Source organism: Cuculus canorus, chromosome 3 (assembly GCF_017976375.1).
Source record: "Cuculus canorus isolate bCucCan1 chromosome 3, bCucCan1.pri, whole genome shotgun sequence".
Taxonomy (NCBI): Eukaryota; Metazoa; Chordata; class Aves; order Cuculiformes; family Cuculidae; genus Cuculus; species Cuculus canorus.
Window position 1 is genome coordinate 63,153,042 of NC_071403.1, and position 21,596 is coordinate 63,174,637.

The 21,596-nt window shown below is 39.6% G+C and overlaps 1 protein-coding gene across 2 annotated transcripts in view; it reads right to left on the reverse strand.

Annotated features, from left to right (window-relative positions):
- NID1 (nidogen 1) overlaps positions 1-21,596 on the reverse strand; it is a 78,674-nt gene that overhangs the window by 43,227 nt on the left and 13,851 nt on the right. The window contains exons 7-15 of one of the 2 annotated variants that reach the window (XR_008448973.1): positions 21,185-21,385; positions 19,082-19,327; positions 18,004-18,147; positions 17,015-17,143; positions 14,052-14,195; positions 13,207-13,329; positions 5,694-5,909; positions 4,896-5,068; positions 2,788-2,920 (exon numbers count right to left, since the gene is read on the reverse strand). Coding sequence is in view for 1 of the 2 variants with exons in the window: in XM_009562162.2 (XP_009560457.2) it covers positions 2,788-2,914; positions 4,896-5,068; positions 5,694-5,909; positions 13,207-13,329; positions 14,052-14,195; positions 17,015-17,143; positions 18,004-18,147; positions 19,082-19,327; positions 21,185-21,385 (1,503 nt within the window). In the remaining variant the exon portion in view is untranslated. The remainder of the gene's footprint in view (positions 1-2,787; positions 2,921-4,895; positions 5,069-5,693; positions 5,910-13,206; positions 13,330-14,051; positions 14,196-17,014; positions 17,144-18,003; positions 18,148-19,081; positions 19,328-21,184; positions 21,386-21,596) is intronic. The other variant, XM_009562162.2, reaches the window with a different exon arrangement.

A 21,596-nucleotide genomic window follows, 5' to 3' on the forward strand; every position in this document is an offset into this window, starting at 1 on the left:
CAGGGATAGATGAGAACTGGATGGGGCTCCACAATAAAACATGTTTCTGCAAAGCAACCCAACTTGGATCACAAAAGCTTTAACAAACAGAAGTAGTGCATTCCATTAAAATACATGTGAACTGAAGACAGCAGCTGTTGCTTAAATGAGGAAAAAGCAAAGATCAAAACAAAACAAAGAATTCTCATGAGTCTTCTGAGAGGGAGGCATTTTCCTATTTCCTGAAATTTTAAAGTTTCAGTTTTGGCAGCATAGAAGACATCTATTCAAGTACTGAATACTCAACCTTATCTTGTTCTGACTCCTTATTAAAGAACCAGCTAACATAAAGAAAGTAAAAAGCAACATCGTTCAACATCTCTTCAGGAACAGCGTTCACTTCCAAACAACAGGACAACAGACATTATGGAACGTCTTTATGCATACAATGTTTTTTTATAGCAGACAAAACTCACGAGGCTCCCATGTGGCACTGAAGTACTTTGAATTACCTAAAATAACAAAATTTAGTTGAAATCCTTCACTAATACTTCTAAATATTTTATATGCTCCAAGATTTCTAATGCAGACACACTCACAGACTAACTTGTATCTATATAACTTTTAGTCCATCACTTTTTGAAGTGCAGAATCTGAGAAAATTTTTTAATGGTCAAAATTGGAAATCTTTTCCCCATAGAATTTGTACTTGTATAGGCACATGCTTGCACCATAGGTTAGAGTCCCTCTTAGATTAAATATGATATGGTGAAAAAGAAGTCTTACAAATATTCCAGTCATCAAGTTGTACAGAAATATCAAGCTCTGTAGTTGCTGTAGTGGTTTGGGATGGCCTTAAGTTCTCCCCTCCTAAGGGAATGGTAGGATCCAAGTTGCTCCCATCTCACTGCTACCCTTAAGAGCTTGAATGGAGTCCCAGCAAAGTGTCTGTTCTGAAGCACAAACTCCAGCAAATTTATAGTTGAGTTTTAAAACTGGTTGATTGTTTTGCTGAAGTAATTTCATAAATTTTTGTGACAACAGCTGCAAAGGATCTAAAGCAAGGATGACCTCTTCTAGTACCTTGTTCATAGGTACTCTATGATACTGAGGACATGACTATTCAAACAGTGCCTTGAGCTATTTCTGTTGTTTTTTTAATGCCCCCACATTCACTGTGTTCCCCAAATCTGTCCTTCCCCCTTACCCTTTACATTTAAAACAGATTTTCATATTTAAGATGCATGGGTTTATGCTTGCCCTTTGAATGCAAATGAACATGGACTGCAGTAAGCAGCAGAAGCTTGAGGGAAAGAGTATAAGAACTGGATATAAACTGTAATAGCACTAATGCTACAATACCCTCTAGTCTGATTCTGGAATCCTAGAGCAACTCTAAAGGTGAGAACCAAACAAGGAGGCCTTCCTCACTTCTATTTTACAGCTGGAGTGGGAAGCATGGAAAAATCACAGCTGAAACAGATTCTAATTGCCTCTCAGCTGTTTGATCCCCAAGCCCAGGAACAGAGAGCAGGGGTTCTCATTTTCAACCTTCCTGTTCACCAGTCCTTCCCCAGCAGAGTGGACAGATGAGAGGCAGAGAACAGGAGAGAAAGACCACACCCCCCCAAATCTCAGCTAGCCTGTGTATTACCTGCATTGCTTGTCAGAAGAAAAAACAAACAGCAACACACACAGATGATATTTCATGTGAACATATCAATGCAACCCCTTAGTCAGCCTGAGTTTTGATTGATCCATTCAACAGCAAACTGAAAATCCATCATCCCCTTTTCAGATAATAAATAGGAATGGTTGGACTCGATGATCCAGTGGGTCCTTTCCAACCTGGTGGTGATTCTATGGCTCTAATATCTGCCTGTGGCAGGTAGTCTGAGCTTAGCCTAATGTGTTCCAATTCCCATAGCCAGAGACACAGGACCTTTTCAGGAAGGATGCTGGACTACCCTTCCTGATCAGCATGGTTGACAAGACATGACTATAAAAACAGGTGGGCTACACGAAGGCTGTCCTCTGGGTACAACATAGCACCAACAATCCTCTACAAAGGGAAGTGAGGTCTTGAGTGCATTTGAAAAATCTGGGATGTCATGACCTGAGGATTTGCCCTGAGAGTACTAGCTGTGCTGCCCCACTACAGCGACAGCCCTAGGGTTGGCACCGGAGGTAGGAAGCAGTAAAGGCCTCTAGCCTACCTCAAGATTCCTTCTCAGAATGATCAAAGCATCCAAAGAAGGATTTTTTTTAATTTGTTAAACACAGCAAGAATATAAGCTCAGGCTACAAGTGTAAGTGGGTACAGAAACCCTCTAAATATCTGTATAAGGAGCTGAGACGCTGTCTAAAGCCCAGACTTGTAAGGCTCTAAACGCTACATCCATTAGTGCCTTGAGATACACTTCATTCACGAGCAGCTTGATTCACCTTTTAAAACCATCATCTTTCATTTAAAATGTCCCCAGTAATGTTCACAAGACACAATGGTCAGACAGATACAGTATCCTGCAACTGCAAGGAAGAACAGAAATATCTCACTGACATGCTATTTATTTAAAGAGAACTGATTTCTTGTCTATCTCAGCAGTGGAAAAGTAGTGAAAAGCTCTTACATAAGGAACAGATCTTTTTCCATTTTATGCTATCCAGACTTTTTGGTTATTGTTTATCCAAAAAACCCACCAATTTGTAATGCTAAAGCTGAGACAACACCTGGGAAGTGTAAAATAGTAAATTCAAGTCCCTAATGCCATTCCTAGGGTAGCAAGGGGAAGAATTTTGTGGTGTTACCTGTTTTGATGATGGTTGTTGGCTCCCCACCATGTAGGCTAGCTCTGCTGATCGAAGGGCCACTGATGTCTGTCCAATAAACCATCTTGTCCGTGCAATCATAAGCAACTCCAATAACAACTTTGTCCTGTTGCTCAACAAGAAAACTACATCAGCTTATGCTAAACAAAAATTATTTGCCAGCAGTACTAGCTTATGGACCTAAGTCTCAAGCCCTCCTAAAAAAATTCTTGCAGAAAGGCAGGAGATGGGGAGTTGGGCAGAGAAGATACTAGGGTGGCAGTCACCATAGAATAGCTTAGAAAAAAATACTTCCAATTTTATGTCCCTTTTAACTAGCAGACCCAATTTACAATTATCTTATTTCAAAGAAGCACTGTAGATATTAGTACTGAATAGTCGGTCTCACTTTTACAATTTCACCTGCATATCCATTTAAAAAAAGTTCATGTTGTTGTTTTACTGTGTTATTCCTCATCTACTTTTTGCTTTCACACTTTCTCTTCAAGGAGAAACAATGACTTCTATCAAACCTGACTTCTGCATATTCATCAACCCATGCAACATGGCCACACTTCAGTGGTGCCACCTATGTAGAATCATTGGACTCAAAAAAGTTCTAGCAAAGTAAGTTTTTAAAATAAAACACAGCTTAAACAACTTAAACAAATATTCCATAAATCATTCTGTTGGAAAAAATATGCTCGGGAACAAGGAACACATACATGCAATTTTTTTCAGGCAGGAGAAGATAGGACTAGAGATTGAGTTTTGAGTTGAAATTCATTTCTCCAATTAAGCGAAAAGAGACTTTCAGTGTTTCACATGGATTCCCAGATCCATCGTCTTTGCTGCTTTTGTAAGATGCAACTTAGAAACACAGTCTTAGAAACATGCATTGAAACAGATGCATTTATTCATCAGTGCACAGTAATGCTGTACAATCTGAACAGCTCTACACTGCTAAACACTACCACTTCACAAATACACAACACTGAGACAACAAAAGCAGAGACGACATTGTTAGCAGAGACTGCAAGTTTCAGTTTAATGGGAAGTTTTAATGAAGAGAGGCATCTTAACTCATGGGAGCTCTGTTCTGAAGATACTCATAATTAACTCATATAAGCTAGAACAAGGAAATAATGAGACTAGCTGAGAAGGACTGAGAATCAAATGTCTATATCTGCCTAACTACACTATGTTACACAGTGTACTTTATTTTTACATTATTTCAGCAGCACTTCGGACAACTAGAGACAAAAGTTTGATTTTACCCTTACATCCCAGCACAGTTTGTGAACTGAATCTGTAATTCAGTCAGTATTTGGCCCACTGAATATTCACAGTAATGTAAAAATGAGGCCAGCATGCTATCTGGTTTGCTATCTATTATAAATACACCGGAATGAAAAGAGAAATCCCAGGCTTTGGGCAAAACAAATGAATGTGATGAAGTTGGAAGTGAGAAGAGTTAGCGTGTGTCACAGGTGATGGAAAATAGAGGTTCTCAGCATCAGGGATTAATTTTCGAGGAAAATAGATTCTCAAAACAGTAGTAATTGGTGTGGGAAAAAGATTCACCACCCACTGGGCCTGCACATGGAAAAGAAAGAAAAAAAGTAGAAAATAAAAATTATCTACATATATCTGTAGCCAAGAAGTCCAGAAAATTGACTGAAAACAGGAAGAGATTAAGACTTAGTAAAAAAATGGAGGGAGTAAGAGAGGAAAAAAAGGGCCTTTCCACATACTGCTCTTGTAGGTCTCCTAGACTTTTATACCAGAGTCGGAAAGCCAATGGAAGTCTGAATGTGGGACTGCTTATATGACAAGTTGTTGGAGGCATGTGACAGCACATATATAAGATTTTTGTCTTATGAGCTATTCTTTAAAGGGAAACATTTTTTTCCTGTAACCTAGTTTTAGGCTTTTTGACCAGTCAGGTGAGGAATTTTCAGTGACACAGTGATGGGACACTGAAATTTTAATCAAGATAAAAATTGATTTTGGGACTTAAATGATCTAATTACACAGACAAGCACTCTTACTTTCATCTTTGTCGCAAGTCTTCAAAAACAAATGGATTTAGTATAGTAGTTACTTACTGGAATATGCAACAGTGCTTTTGCACCATTCTTCTTCATACTGTTTCCCTCTAGTGGAACATGTTCAATTTTACCACTCTGGGCAAAGAGCAAATGTGTTCCTGGAGGCAGAGGTACTGTATCTGGTCGAACAGAGGGCCCAATAACAACAGGAGGAGCAGCTGTGCTCAGACCTTAACAGAGAAGGAAACAGAAGAAAAAAATTAGCTTGTACAGCGTAACAAGGCTCCTTGTTATTTGCAGAAGCACAGTTACAGTCAGACTTCTCAGAGGAAAAAGCCCTATAAGCAGACACTAATAACTATAATCAGATGCAGAAAGCTTCCAAATATTTCCCCATGGCTGACAGAGAAGGAGCAATTGACATAATAGGTCTTTTCATGTCCAGCCCCATAACTGCTCTTTCCTTCAAATGTTTAGAAAAATTGAAACTTATTTTGATGCTGAAGTGAGGAAAAAGTAGGAAGGAACATCCTTCACTTCCTGAGGCAGGTCAGTTACCACACATTCAGATTTGCCACAGTTTCCAGAGGGCAGAAACTAGAGAGGCCCCTCATGTTAGAGAACCAACTTTGTATTCAGAGGCTCACCACAGTTGTCCAGATGTCCTGGCTGAAGGACAAGCAGATGCTGGAGTTACCAATAGGCTGCAGCACAAGACACATCATCCCTGGGACAGCAATGGCCTGCATTGCTCCAAGTCAATGCTGTAGAATTTCAGGGGCATTACTAAGCCCCACATCTGGGAGTGCATTTGGGTGGAGACACCCACAAGAAACAAGTGCTTCAGGCACTTACATGGTGGTCGAACTCCTGGGCCACTTCTAGTACCATCAATCTCATTGCCATCCCTATCCACACACCAGCAATATCCACTGCTAGAATGGCACTGCGTGGGTAGGTAATTCCCATGCTCATCACACTGGGGAATGAAGTGACCAACTCTTGAGAAGAAAGCGCCTCCACTTCCAAGAGCTGCTTCTCGTTCATGCTGGCATTTGGTCTTTCCTACTTCTGTGAAAAAAAAAAACAGAGCAGCAAGTAATTCTGTTTTAACCAGTTACGATGTCCCATTAACAGTTAATATCTGCTGACCACTTATAACGCAAGTACTCTTACCGCTAGAGAAGCACGGCACTCTTACAAACCCTGAAAGCACAGGCCCTTGGTGCACTTTCAGGAACAGTCTGACCCATGCAAATGTCACACATTTGCCTTAAATTTACATCATTTTATCTTTCCTTGTCTAGATTATAACAGAATAGCCCCCCTGCAGCTTCCTACACAGAAGGGTCATAAACAGAAGCTGGAAACCATGTCTTCTCCTTGAGGGACATTGTTAAGAACATTCTGTCCTACTTGGAAACTGATGTCTACTCACTTGGCAATCAACCACGGGCCTTAAAATGTGACTAATTAGTCATGCCACAGAGTGGATAAAGGTTTTTTGTCATGCTAAAAGTTAAGTTTCCCATCAGAGCCACAAGACAAACCCGCAACACGAGGCAGATGCCGAGTTGTCTATAGAACGTAGGAAGCGAAACAACTCATTGTTTTGACGTGTGTTAGGGTTTTAGAGTTCAGTTACCAAGTTTAAGCACTCATTTGATACTTCTGAACCCAAGAAAGGAATTGCAGGGACAACTTGTCCTGGTAAAGGCCGTAAGTAAGGCTATACAGAAAACAGGAATACTGCTATGTATGCAGAGAAACGTGATACACAATAGCTACACTACATGCATTTGTTCTATTGTAGAGACTACAGAAGAAAGACTAACTTCCCAGACTATCAGGAGATTCAGGGATTTGGTTCTTCTGGTTTCAATTTTACAAAACTGGACTAAAAATATACATCTTATGGTATTATGTCACGCAACAGGGAATGTTATCTGGATCAATGTATTCTTCCGGATGTCAAATAAAATAATGACATTAAAAGAATACAGTAAAAAGCATCTTTTTCCTTCTTCAGACAAAGAAATCTGGTTTAGTTTCACCTTTGACTTGAGACCACTGAAGGATTCTGTGCATTGGGAGAGAAAGAGCTCTAATTATAGCGGAGTATCTTTTTCCTGTCAATGATTTTTACAGTTGGAAATACCATAAACTGCCTGCTGAAGGGGCTTGAACATTCACTTCCTTTTATTCCTTCCTTGTTTTTATGTTGCCTGGTGAACAGCATTAGCTACATGTGGCTCATACTAGATGCAGCCCAGCTGAGCAAAAAGCTAACCTCATGCACCCACAGACTACTGTGGTGTAAATCACACAAATACAAAAAGTAAAGGTAGTTTTTTTATTATTATTATTTAATATAGTTGTGCAAGCAAAAGCTTTGGACAAATTTCATGCACCTGGACACAATTAGACTAGAGAAATACAAATGTCTGGAGAACAGCTCACTCGAAACAACTGAAATATTTGGCATTGGTTTTGATGTGGGTGGTGGAAAGCCTTGAATCAACCTAGAAAATCAGATCCTGAAGGAAAGCCTCTGTTATCTATCTCAAAATTTGCCTGCATGTATTCAAAGCACTATGCAGCATGCAGGTAAAAGAAATGCTGATTCCAGCAGCTGGATATTTTGTCACACTTTTTCTTCTTTTTAAACCTCTAATTACATGCACCACTCCTGAGAGAAAGCAGGGGAAATACAGAGTATTGGTAAACTGACCCACCCTGCTTTTGTTCTCTGCAAAACAAAATCTTCACTGCATTCACACTGTCTTTGAGAGACACTATCAGCTCCTCCTCAGTGGGACAGAAAAACAAATGTAGAAGTTGGTTGTTTTTCCTTCCCATCTGAAATTCCCAGAATTAGAGAATATCCAGCAGCTTATAATTTTTTAATCAATAGACTAGATCAGTGTTATGAAAATGAGTTAACAAATGTGAATTATACAAATAAGTGTGTATTCACTCCCAGACAGGACCCAGCTGTTACATATACATAAAATATATATATACACTTTAGGAATAACTATGTATTTTACTGCTTCTGTGCTCCTGAAAGTCTCTCATATTTATTATAAACATTTTTAAGAGTATCAAGTGCAATAAGTAATCTATGTTAAAGAAACATTCTGAAAAGAAATAAAACCAGTGTTACCATATTAATTTTTGCCAACTCAATCATTTTAACCTTTCAACATTAAAGTCACTTCAACTCACTAATGTGAATATTAATATTTATGAACTGAAACAAGCCCCTAAACTAGTTAGGGCAATCCAAACCATGCACTTGGGATCTGTACTGTATTTTGTCTCTTCTTATCTCTGTTTTATGGGCAGGATTACTATGCTCCATACCACAGCTCATGAACCCTTGCAGCTGGCAGGTAGGCATCTTTGCTGCTCTGCACTCAAAACTCATTCATAAGTCATTAGTCCTGTTTAAGCATCTTTTACCACAGAGATCAGCAGTGAGAGGATATACAATTTCTTTATCAGGCAAATGCCTTAAGAAGATTTCATGCTTTCTGAAAAAGCACCTTTCCTGCAACTCTAGGTACTATGTGGTGTGACTGTTCTACCCTCTCCAGCTGCAGGCATTCCCTAGGACATGCATTCATCAGATATCCATGGGCTGCTGAACACAAGAAAGTGTTCCTTGGACTAAAAGTTAAGGCTCCCCAGCTAGGAGCGAGAAGTCAGACCGAGCACCTAGATTTACACAGCTCTATGCTAACATGGCCACGTAGTCTCCTTGAGGTGCAGAGAAATCTGGCCAACGCAGAGTATTATCCTGGGTATTCATGTTATTCTATCATTTGTGTTATCCTGAAGACGATGTCAACATCTGGTCAGCTGAATCAAGCCCTAAACTACTTGTTGATTAGATATCCAATCGGTATAAAACCAGCCACAACAGTCAGTTTAGAGACACCTAAAAGAAACTGAGCCGAATCCCAGTCCAGTGTTGTAGCCTATGCATCAATGAAGGCACATTGACAGCTGGCTAGAATAAACAATCTGCTTATATAGCCTCCTATTTTACTCAATGTGCTTTAGAGGAGATGCTCTGATTTTGCAAGATTTAAATTGTGTTGATTAACTGTCTGAAATAAGGCTAACTATGACCAAGTTTGAAAGATGAGACTGACACAGGAAATAAAGCACATTCCCTATCCTGTTGAGCTAATAGTATGAGTTAGACAATACGTATAACAAGAATTGGCACAAATTTAGTTTGCACAAGAGTTACTTGGTAAACCAGCTTCCAGACACAAATATTATGTCTAGTAACTTTCCTTTCCGTCAGTATAGCTGCCTAAATGAGGTTTCTCAGTGCTCCTCTTTTAATGTTAATACAGTAATATTCCACCCAGTCAAGACACTTCAAAGATACAGAACAATTAAGATTAGGAGGGTTCTCTGATCTCTTGATTGGTACAAAGAAAACTTCCATTAACTACAACAGCTAGAGCTAAGAGCAAATAATGCTTACCTGGAGTAACAGTGCTGTTACATCTACTACTATACCTGACTGCAGCAAATGGGAAACTAGTCATGCCTATTTAAAGGCACCATATCCAATTTTTAGAGGTTCTTACCTTTCTTAATAACCACATTTGAGTGTCAAGCCAAATGATCACGTCAATGATGAGAAAAACGGTATATACTAGTGTTATTGCCAGAGATAAAACAAATTGTATAAGAACAAGATCTGAGCAATCTTCAGTGATACAGGAAAACAGGGGTGGCAACAGTGTTTTATTAACAGAATCAAGTTTCAGTGTTTTGCAGTATCTATGTTTAAACATCACTGATTAGCATTTGGTATAAAATTGAGTAAAAATCCATTCTCACTGCTCTTTGATGCAGTTGATGTTTGTCAGATAACACACTGACCTAATATGTTTACATTTCCCTATGGCACTGCCCACAGAACAGCATCGTTTTCAAGACAAAGCACCATACCGTCGGCTACCTTAATTTGATAAATGATTAAAAACTGAAAAATTACCTAAGTCAGTGGACAAATGTTGCGAAGTCATAGTATTTCTAGTAAGTACATACACTACCCGGTTTTAATAAGGAAACCTAAAACTAAGACTTTAAGACATTTAATTTCTTCATTAGGATTCCAGAGGAATATACAATCATAGTTGGCTCATTTGTGGAAGAGAAATAAATCACAAAACATGAAAAAGACAAGACCTCATCAGCAGGTAAACTGAGCTCATTAAAATCATCAAGTAAATTCACATAGTAAAATGAGAAGTTCCACTTCTTGGAATATACTGTGTAGACCAGTCTCTAAAGACAGTCTTACCTTAGAAACCACAACCAAAAAGAGTGATCAGCAGCTCACAGTTATCAGCAGACAACTGCGAGGAGATAAGCTGCCCGAACTCAGCTCAGTGCTGTAGGGATTTTGAGGGGGTATAAATAAGAATTTGGAATATACACAGGGAACAACACACAGGTATACAAAAGCAATGTGGGACTTGGGAGATGATTCAAGGAATACTGCATCCAACTCTGGTAACCACAGTTCAAAAGGATAGTGAAAAATGGAAGTGGTATACGAAAACAAGCTCCTAAGAGAGAAGCTGTATTGCAGAACAGAGATCAAGAGTCTGATGAAGAAGTTATGCTCCATGGACCACAGTACCACAAGTCAGACTAGATACGTAGAATGATGCATCCCAATCTCAAGGTAAATGTATATGCTTCCTCAGAAAAACAAATCTGGATTTAAGGCTTTTTTTTTCAGTTGTTTCATAAACTACCAGTAGCAATTTGGAATTTAAAAGTCACTGAAATATATAATGGAATTTGAAAAAAAAAACGAAATGGAAATAGGATGGATATGGAAAGCAGGACATGAAAAACATACATGTACACACTTCCCATGCAGAGCCAAGAAACAAACAGAAAGGGGAAAAAAAAAACCTCTAAAGCCATACACAAAATTCAAAGTCTTTTTTGGTCATAAAGGAAAGCTCTTGCAGCAGTACTGCAGAAGATTATTTATGGACTTTTCCAAAAAAAGATGGAGGCTGAGAAAACAGGATGAGGAACAGGGACTTCTTCCCTTCCATTTCACAGGGAGGACTACAGTCTCACACTCTAAACCAAATTCAATTAGTTCTGTGATGGCATTAAAAAAATTTTATAGATCTGATACAACTACTCAATCAGGTTTTCATTCACAAGCTAAAGACAGAAATATTTAAAACTGTGTCCAGAATCAGTATGTAATCAGAGTACTTTTTAACTTTCTATGTGGATCACTTTATTCCCCACATATAACAAGGAGCTTTACTGATATTTTCATTTGCTGTTCTCAGACACTGACAAAGAAACAGAAGAGGAAAAAATCCATACCAAAATAACACATTCCCCTTTGTCCCTTCATTTTCCTTTGTAATCCTTCACTTACAGTGTTGCCCTGCTAAGTGCATTTCTCATGTGAAACAGATTGCATACTGAGGATCAGCGAATGGCTCTTAACAGTCAGACCCCTAGTTCCAAGAATCTAGATTTGTTTCTGTTTAGTAAACACTGTCTGGGGTCTGCAGGGGTAGGAACACTCAGACATCTGGTTTTTGAAATAGAAAAATGAAGCGTGAGGAAATAATGAAGTACAGGCTTTCTTAATAGCTGTGAGACATTCCAGCACTATTAACTCTTTCATTAACTGGTTCATTCACTCCTACGGACATTCCCTTGCGTGTGACTCAAATCCATCTTACTTGTTAGTCTACTTGATTCAAGAGTTGCCATTCAGCAGTGATAAGATTCATACAATAATAAAGACATATACGTTTCATATAATAATAAAGACATCAAACAAATAAGCAGTTGTACACATGGATTGGAAAAGGGTACAGCAAAAAGAAATGAGTATTCAGATGAATGAAACTTTCCATGCTATTAAAAACCAGGAGAGACTTCAGTGACTTCACTGAGGCTAATTAGATCAAAACCTTAGTGGGTAAAAAGGAAAAGAAAGGGTCTCTAATTACAGCTGAATACAATACAGCCTCATCTGGAATCTCCATTCTGAAGCCACTTTACAAACTGGGTGCTAAAGTAAAGCAAGTTGCTTTCTGCTAGGCTTCAGAAAGTATACCTCAATTCTGTCTCCTGGCAATGATTAACTGTTGGATACATCAATTTTAAAAGTACTAAAGCTTTAGCAACATATGACAATCCAAGGGCAGCTATTGTTCCATTAACCCTCTAAGAGGGAGGAGTTGCTAAGCTTATTGTAAAGACTCCCATTGCTGCAGACCAGCAGAGCATTACAGATAGTTCAGTCGAGAGTCAGCAAAAGGGAGACTTTTTATCTACGCAGATTTTTTTCTGCTCAGAGCATTTCATGAGCAGACATAATTGATACAGTGTTTCCAAGCCATGTCCTCTACTGGTAGTACAAAACAACATAAAAAAATAAAAAACAGAGAGGCATATATGAAGACTAACAAAACCTGGCAGATCCCCACACACTAAAACAGCAGAGACGACAAAACTCTCCAAAATATTTTGTTACTGCCTTTAAAGCCGTGACATGGAAAGATCTCCATTCAAGATACAATTGTGATGAGTATGGAAAGTCAAGGAGTGTACAGGATAAGCATCAAAAAGTAACACAAAGCTACTACAAAATAGCACAGTGTGCTTAGCAGTTTAGTAGCCACACTAACCACTACATGTGTGTGCTGGCTTTGGCTGGGATAGAATTAACATGCTTCATAGTACCTGATATGAGGTTATGTTTCCAATTTGTGCTGGTAACAGTGTTGATAATACAGGGATGTTTTAGTTATTGCTGAGCAGTGCTTACATAGAGTCAAAGCCTTTTGTGCTTCTCACCCCACCCCACCAGTGAGTATGCTGGGGGTGCACAAGAAGTCAGGAGGGGACACAGCTGGGACAGATGACTCCAACCGAACAGAGGGATGTTCCGTACCATATTATGTCATGCTCAGCACTAAAAAGTCTGGGGGAGGAAGGAAATGGGGATGTTTAGATTTATGGTGTTTTGTCTTCCCAAATAACGATTAGGTCTGCTGAAGCTCTGCTTTCCTGGGGATGGCTGAACACCTGTTTGCGAATGGGAAGTAGAGAATGAATTTCTTATTTTGCTTTGCTTGCATGCACAGCTTTTGCTTTACTTATTAAATTGTCTTTATCTCAACCCATGAGTATTCTTACTTTTACTCCTCCAATTCTCTCCCCATCCATGGAGTCGGGGGAACAAGCAGGAAGCTGTATTAGGTGCATAATTGTTGGCTAGGATTAAACCTTCAATTCCCAAATTATTCTTATGGTCCAACTTTCAAGAACTATAAAATTTTACCTCCTAACACACACCGGAAACCATCCCCACGATAACCTGCCTTACACTGGCAGCTGAAGGACCCAGGAGTGTTGTAGCAGAAAGCATCTGCATGACAATGGCCTTGTTGACATTCATCTACATCTGTAAAAGAAAAGCTCAGTCTCAGAGAACTGTTCCTCCTGATGGACAAATTTGAGTGATGAATTACAGTGCAAACCTGCCATATTACTTTCAGGCTCCTATTTCAGGATATCTAACTAGAATTATAAACCTTTGGAAGAATATCTATATACAAGTGCAAAGGGGGCGGGGGGGGGGGGCAGGGGAGGGAAAGGGGAAGCATACCTGTATTTAGGATCTGGCTTTCACCAAATCCCTGCATTCTGCTATTCCAATGGGTCACTAGCATTGTTAACTCACACAAGTCTTTTAGAAGTACATACCCATGTTTCTCAAGGAAAAGATTTAACAGAGCAAGAGAAGTAGGTTTTGGCTGGTAAGGTTTCTAACATGTACTTAGGTAAAGGTGTTCCCCCACTGCACTCCAACTGACATGAAGCAATATAACTTTTTAATGTAGTCAGTGCAATAATAATACAGTGCAAACAATCCCAGCAGACTTCTAAGTGCAGCTACTGCAATTTTCGCATTTACCCCGTCTTGGGCCTTCTGTAGCTCAAATATTGAAGAGTAAATTCAAAAGTGAAGGGAGGAAAGGACAAAACCTTAAGGCAATGCCTGCTTGAAGGATTTAACTACAAAATATCCTGCTTTAAATCACAAGAAACTGTAAGACATTGCAATGGCCAGGCAAGTTGTGCAATAAAGAGTATAAAAAACCCAGAACAAATGGTATTACTCACCCTCACAGGCACGCCCATCTCCAGAGAAGCCAGGGAGGCATGTGCAGATGTAGGCAGACCCTCCAGTGTACACACATTGAGCGCGCTGAGGAATGTCACAATTGTGTGTGCCTGTCTGGCAATGGTTTATGGCATATTCAACAGCTGCAGGTTAGATGTACAAGAGAGGAGATGAAAATTTGGGGTTTCCTTCACAAAGTCTGAAGCTCATAACAAGTTTATAGGGAGAGAACAGCTGTGAAAGCACATAGAAGAGAAAGGAAACAAGGAAACTGAGCTTTTTGTTTAGGGGTTAGGTTTTGGGGTATTTTTTTCCCAGATCTCTCCTTTCACTGGTGTTAAATCTTCTTATTAATGTTTTACAAGGAACTCATTGGCCTCAGGACCTCATAGATATATGTTAATAGAGAACAGGGCAGAAAAGCTACCACAGGAACAGATCCTATCACAGTTTTGTTTATAAAAAACAGTCCTGGATGATGAAATGTAAGGCATCTCACATCTTAGCTAAGTGGCCAGCTCACTGCACTGGGAATTACTAGATATTCTGCTACACTAACCTAGCACTGACCCAGGGCTGTTGTCACTTGGCAACTCACTCAACAGAAGATAAACACATTCGTCAACTATTGGAGAGAATTTTGACAAACTGTGGAAGCTGAGACCAGTTCTGTAGCTTTTCATAACTTTCTCACTACTGACAGCAATGAATCTGAAGGCTTCACACACAAGTTATTTCAGGTCATTGCTGGAGCCCTGGTTATGTTATGTCAGAGAAGAGAAAACCGTGGTATTTTTAAAATAGGAAGAGCAAAATGCTACAAAAATTTTGGGCATGGAAATAGATGAATCTGCACTGTGTACATCTAGGAACAGACCTCCATCTGCTGTAACAGGGATTTCTCTTTATGCAGTTCTTACGAGGAGTTGACAGAGAGAAGAGAGAGAGAGAGAGACACTCTACAGTGCTCCTTTCATCACAGTACACAGATGGAGACTACCACAGCATCAGCAGGGAAATAACATAAATCTGCCATCAGAGCCACATCTGAAAATAGTAATTTTTTCCATTTCTCTGGAGAACACGGTATCATTGTTAGCATCATTTATGTCTTTTCTGTTTGACGAAGTAAGTTTTAGATTACAAAAGAATCTATCTAGAACTCCATTAAAAATGCATAAGATTTGGCATTGGACCTCAAAGGGAGATACAGGAGAACAGTATTTATTTACAGCTCTCTTCTAAAGCTATTCAGCGAGTCACACAGCTGGTATGAAAAAAATGCAGTTCCAGAAAAGCTGAGTCAGAGCTGGTATCCCAGAGCAAGCCACAAAAGTACAAAGACGGTAGCTGTTCAAGTGGTCTGCGGGTCATAAAACCTTCCCTTGTGGAAAGGGGAACAAGATTACCATGGCATTTATTTCCATCTGATGGGAAACTCAAGTTCATCTTTCCTCTCTTCAGTCTTAAGGATGCAAAGTCTGTTTGTGACTGAAGGAAGGGATCAAAGTGAAGTTCCTCAAGCTGAGCCAGGAATTACTTAGCACTTGTTAGAAGTGTGACACATCAGCTTCATGGAAAAGCAGTAGAGTGAAGCCAGTGAGGTTGTGGCTGGAGGCAAGAATGCTCCCTTTCAGGTCCAAGTGACAAAAGGGCAGTGGTGGACATAAAGAAGACAAAGTCACTCCTCCACTTCTCATCCTACACCTTTCAATCTCCTGGAAGAAGATGCTTTTCCAACTTTTCTGCATAGGGGAGACTTTGTGCACTGCAAGCAGACAGGAATGGTAACTCTTACTGGAGCAGAGGAACGAGGCTCATGATGGAATGTAATACGCAGCATGCAGTGTCACACACTTAAAGGAAAGCAATGCAACTTTCTGCTGCAAGATGAAGACTCCTTAGTCTTAGCTCAAGAACTGCTACAGTGAGAAAATATCTGGATGCATTAGCTGATCAAAGTGGAACTAAGCTTCCACCACAAAGCAGCCACGACAGACACAAATATAATCCTCAGCTGTTATCAATTATTTCCAAAACAAACAAGAATTGGCTCAATCATACTGAAAGAGCATGTACAGGTTTTGTCAGTACAGAACTACGGTCAGGTTGCGAACGAAGACAAAAATGTTAACTGGAAAAAAAAAATCTAATTGATATCCTCATAAGGGTAAAGCTCATGGCTTTTCTTTCTGTATGGAAAATTCGTTTTCGATATACATCCCATACAATTATTCTAGCTAGCAAATGGAATTTCTAAAACTTTAGTGACAAAACAGAGCAAACAGGAAAAACTAACCCTCAGCAGGGCAACCTTAGTCCAGCAAGTACAGATTAACTCAGGCTCCCTCCAGAAAAAAAGTTTTTAAATTAAATTAAAATAACTAACTCAGTGACAACTTTTGAAGTTGCTTTCAGTTTTGAAATTTTAATGGTCCTCTAACAAACCAGCTAGATTTCCTCCCAATCGCAAAGATTTTAACAGTGAAAATTTGCAGTCAGAGTTCCTTTTCAGCATGTTTAGCTGTCACTTCAGGATAAACCTGCAAGACACACAAAATGCAGAAAAAGTCCTACTTCATCTTGAAAGTAAGATGCTGTGAAATAACAACAAATTAATGACTGCCCACTTTAATTTTTCTTCTTTTACAAATTTGAATTTTACTTCCATGTGAAATCTACAGCTAAATAATGGTACAGGAAGGACAGAAGTGTTCTATAATCATCTCCACTTTCTGTTTGGACACATTCTGAATGGGAAATTTTTGAGACAAAACCAAACTACTTCAGGCACCTTATTCGGTTACGTAATGGATTGTAATCACTAACTTCAGCACAAACTCTTAAATCCAACTCACATTAGAAGGCAGTGCAGATCCTACAAGCTCTGTTTTCTGTCTTTGTGAGATGAATCATAGCCTGAAAGATGATGAGCAATACTTTTGAGAGATGAGAAACTCACCAACACAAGTCCGCCCGTCTGCTGCAAACTGGTATCCTTCGACACACTCACAGCGGTAGGTTCCCGGCTGATTATTGCAGTCTGCATTGCTGCCACATAGATCTGGTTGCTCTGAACATTCATCAATATCTAGAATATTATAAGGATTCCAGGCATTAAAAAGATACATTTAATACTGATGCCAGAAAAACAGAAACTGTGCAGCTGTTTAACTATAGGAGGCTCACGTATTTAAGCTACATCTTGGATAGTCTCTTAAGAGATATTAGTAGCTTGAAAATAAGTCTTCAGGCAACTGTATCCTCAGCGGATTTGCACCAAAAACCCCAAAAGACGTTCTATAGCGGAGTAATAAGGGGAGAGGACAAGGTATTAGAGAGGAAGGAAGAGGAGCCACTGAGACAGAAAATGATAATCAGAAGCAGTGTTAAACAACTCCATTAACTAATAGGGATAATGCATATTTCATCAATACACAGTTTCACCTCTTGAAAATAAGTATTTGTGCCCAAATATGTTAAGAGTACAGAGCTGGGAAATAAGGCTCCTAGAGCAGAAGGGATTTCCACAGCATATCTTGAAAAAGATTGTTTCAATGGGTTTCACATATCTGTGGTCTGTACACAAGTACACATGCCATTCCTCATCTCCCTCAAGAACTTTTAACACAGTTGACTCATGTTAACCAGAACTTGCATTAGAATAAATTTCTGACAGCTATGTTCCCATAGGTTTTATGAAAAGATGAACTGGGTAGGAAAACTGCTTTGTAAGCTAGCAAAGCAAAGTTTGACCCTTCAAGACAGCCATACTTGCTTACTTTGATTATTGAGACATATCAGCTACCTTAGCACCCCTCTAACCTACCTTTCCCAAACCCAACCTCTCAGGACAGTTCATTTTGCTGGAACAGCTAGTCCTGGGGGTCAACACATTCTAAGCAAGACAAAAGCTACATTAGCTGTCATTTAACAAAAGTTTTCTGATACCATAACAAACATTTCCATCTCCACGGAAGCCAATGGAACATTCGCAGAAGAAACTATTTCCAGTTCCTGGACGACATACTGCATTGGTGTCACAGTTATGGGTACCGGTGTAGCAAGGATTCCTGTTAATATCAGCAGAACCATCTGACAAGAGAGACCATATTTAAGCATGACAACTCTATCCAAGTAAAAGCACTCAGATAAGGCCCAGAAGGAGACTGCTTGTACTGCACATGAAACAAGGAAAGAGGACACTTCTTGCATGGGAAGAAGGCAGGACAAGAGTCTTAGTCATGGCAATAGCACCCGTATTCCTTGTCACTTGTGCAAAGGACTGCTGAGCTGAAAAAGAGAAAGGCCACAAGCCTCTCTAAAGAACAAGACTGACAAAGATAACGCATCTTTCAGTCACTGACATGAAACTCAAAATGTGACTCTTAACAGCGTGGTTTATTCATTTTAATTAGTACCACTTTATCTTTGTAACAAACAGAAGTGAGCACAATCTTTTCTTGTAGTCATCTTCTGCGTGCTTTCAAATTACTCCTGTGTTTTTTTCTGATTTTAGTGCAAACGGACAAGCTGGGACAGCTCATCCATAAAAGCCGGCACGTCATAGGCTGCCTACCTTCCAGAGATAAAATGCCACTTTTCAAGAAACTAGCTGGTTCAATGGCAAGTCTCATTCCCCTCTTTTGCCCTTCGCTCTGATAATTAAAAATTAATAATTTTTTTTATAGAGGAACTATAAAATAGGTACAGATAAACAATACACTCCATATATCTGAGCAGCAATAGATCATGGTGGGATATTAAGAGTATTTAAAAAAATTAGACAGTAATCCCACTGAATTTTATGAGCAGTTAATCACTTAAATAATCCTCCCCAAGCAAAAATATTTCACAAACTTTCAACAGTCCCATCTGTCTTCTTTACTGATGGACCTAGATTTCTACTGACTAATGCAATGACTTAATATAACACGTTAATTTAATCCAGCTAAGGCAGGCTAAAAAAAATATAGAAGCCTGCTCTTAGTTACTTACAGAAGAGGAGAGATTTCCAATTCATACATACCACTGATTGGGCCAATGGAATTACTCATAGCATATCGCAAAATTTGCTCATCTCTGTTATACAGGACAAACACACTGTCCACTGAGAGCTGCTGAGTAGCAGAAGCAGCATGGTGAGAGTCATCATGAATGCATTCATCAAACGAGATGGTCTGTCGCCACTGATAGGCACCCATGTATGTGGAAGCAACCCCGTCCCTTTCTGGCTCTGTCACTGTGTACTCCCTGGTGGACGATGAAGTGATCACTGCAACACAGGAACAAACACACTGATCAGAACACAGAGCAAAAACACTGCCCAATGCTATCTTTAGACTTGGGATACAGGCTGAGTAGGGTAGACAGAAATTTCAAAGGCAAAAAGCTATGAAAGTGAATATATTTCCCTGCAAAGGAATAGGCGCTTGACCAGGCTTACTCTTTTCTCAGATATCACAGCCTTGAGGAATGAACCTTATAAATTATCTTGACATATTTTAAAAATTTTATTTTACTTTGTGGGTTACCAGATAAAGAAAGGAAAATTCAACTCAGGAAACTCAGAGGTTCCTTTAGGTGAATTGACATAATGGATCTATACGCTAAGAAGAATAAGAGCCACCTCATCAGCATCAAACTACAGCCAGTTTTAGTTCATTGTGGTCTATTGGCCTTGCATTTTGACAGTCCTGAGGAAGATGCACATCTGAGAGCTCTAGTATGCTTCACAACACTTATCTGTTGGGAAAAACTGACCAAAACTCTTCAAGGCAGATCTGGGCTTGCCAATCCTCCCACCAACAAAAAGCTCCTCAGAACTCCTCTATTCTTCATAGGGGCACCAGAACGCACCCATATCAATCCACTTGCAACAGCTGGCAAAAGCTGCGTTTAAGCTGACGGTCTATCAGATATGTCATAATACAGCAGAATAATAACTATTTGCATACTGATAAATAAAATCCAGCCTGAAGGATGCCTTCTTCCAGCCCCTGAGTTTTTCTCCACAGGGGCAGCATTTCTGCCAAGAAGACAGCTGTTCTACAGAGCACACGCTGCCCAAACAACTCCTCCAAAACTCTGAAGTTGTTCAGCACAAAGTAGAAGCTTCCTGCTGCCTCCAGCTCCTTCTCCTCACAGTCCATAACAAAAGGCAAAGCAGCAAGAGGAGGTCTTGACTGACTACCAAATCCTGAGATCATTGGATATAAGGCAGTGATGATGCAACTGCATTCTTTTCAGCTATCTCTAGCAATCAAAGTGTGCCCTTGGAGCAAAGCGTACTCTCTTCAGTATTCATGTGCACCTGGGTGCACCACAGGATCCTTTCTCTTTACTGGTGTTCGACAGCTAGGCTGGCTGGCCAACAGCAACATTCCAACCTCACTTTGTTTTTTTTCTGTTGAAACACCCGTAACTTCATCCAGGAAGAGAAAAGCCAAAGAAGGGAGATTCTCCTGTAAATAGTGGAACGCAGAAGGGCTCTCTTACCAAATTTCACAGTCTGAGATACAGAAAAGAAAGAGACTAGGAGAAAAGTACTGAAGAGACAACAGAGGAAACTGATAAGGGAATTAAGAGGCTCTGGTCAACTGCCCAAATTCAGCTGAAATAGTACTGACAAATGCTTGTTACTAACACAAGGCACAGTCACTGCAGTGAAGCTTACATGACACATGCTGACAAATAACGGGTTTGCACAATTTCATCGGACAAGACCAAAGCTCACTTATTGACACTACCACAAAAGAAGAACACACCAGTACGGCTCCTACCGAAGAGCTGTGGACCCTACAAAAAGCTTTGCAATCTGTACAGCTGCCATCAGCAGGGCGAAAGTAAGGCCAACAGAAAGGGAAATCGAGTGTTTTGCAAACATCAGTTCAGAGACAGTTGAACTCTTTTTTTTTTTTTTTCCAATAAGAAGATTAGAAATATTTGCATTGTCCCACTCAAAATCCATCTTCTTTTGGGACATGTTCCTAGAAGGCAAGAGCAACTTTCTAGAAATCAAAGGGTCCTAAGTACACTTGCTAAGAAGAGAATAAAATAATATTTTTCAGATTGTATTACTTTCTGCTATGAGAAATGTGCACTTTATCATTTCATTCTTAGGGAACCTTACCAGAACTAGAAGTGTGATAGAGTTCAGTGTATGGTTCTATGTGGACTGATGAGCCAGATGGGATCTCAGGTATTTTGCCCTCCATTTCTGTGCTGATGGTGAGGTGACCATGCTCATCAATTCCACTGAATTTCTGCTTTATAACCAGCTTCTCATTGTTGCCAAGAAAAGTTACTTCAGTTTGCCGTGTAAACTCACCACCTAAAGAAACAGTATTAGTTCAACCATTTAACAGTCATTTCTGAATCCTTCTATTCAAAGTATTGCTTCTACTAGATACAATAGAAATTACTGTTTTCTGAAAGCCTCAATGTAGCATAATTGCTAATGTTTGGGGCTTCTACAGAAAAAAACTTTCAGAGGAATACTGATAACACCCCTGGATACTGCACAGAAACAATATTTTCTTAAA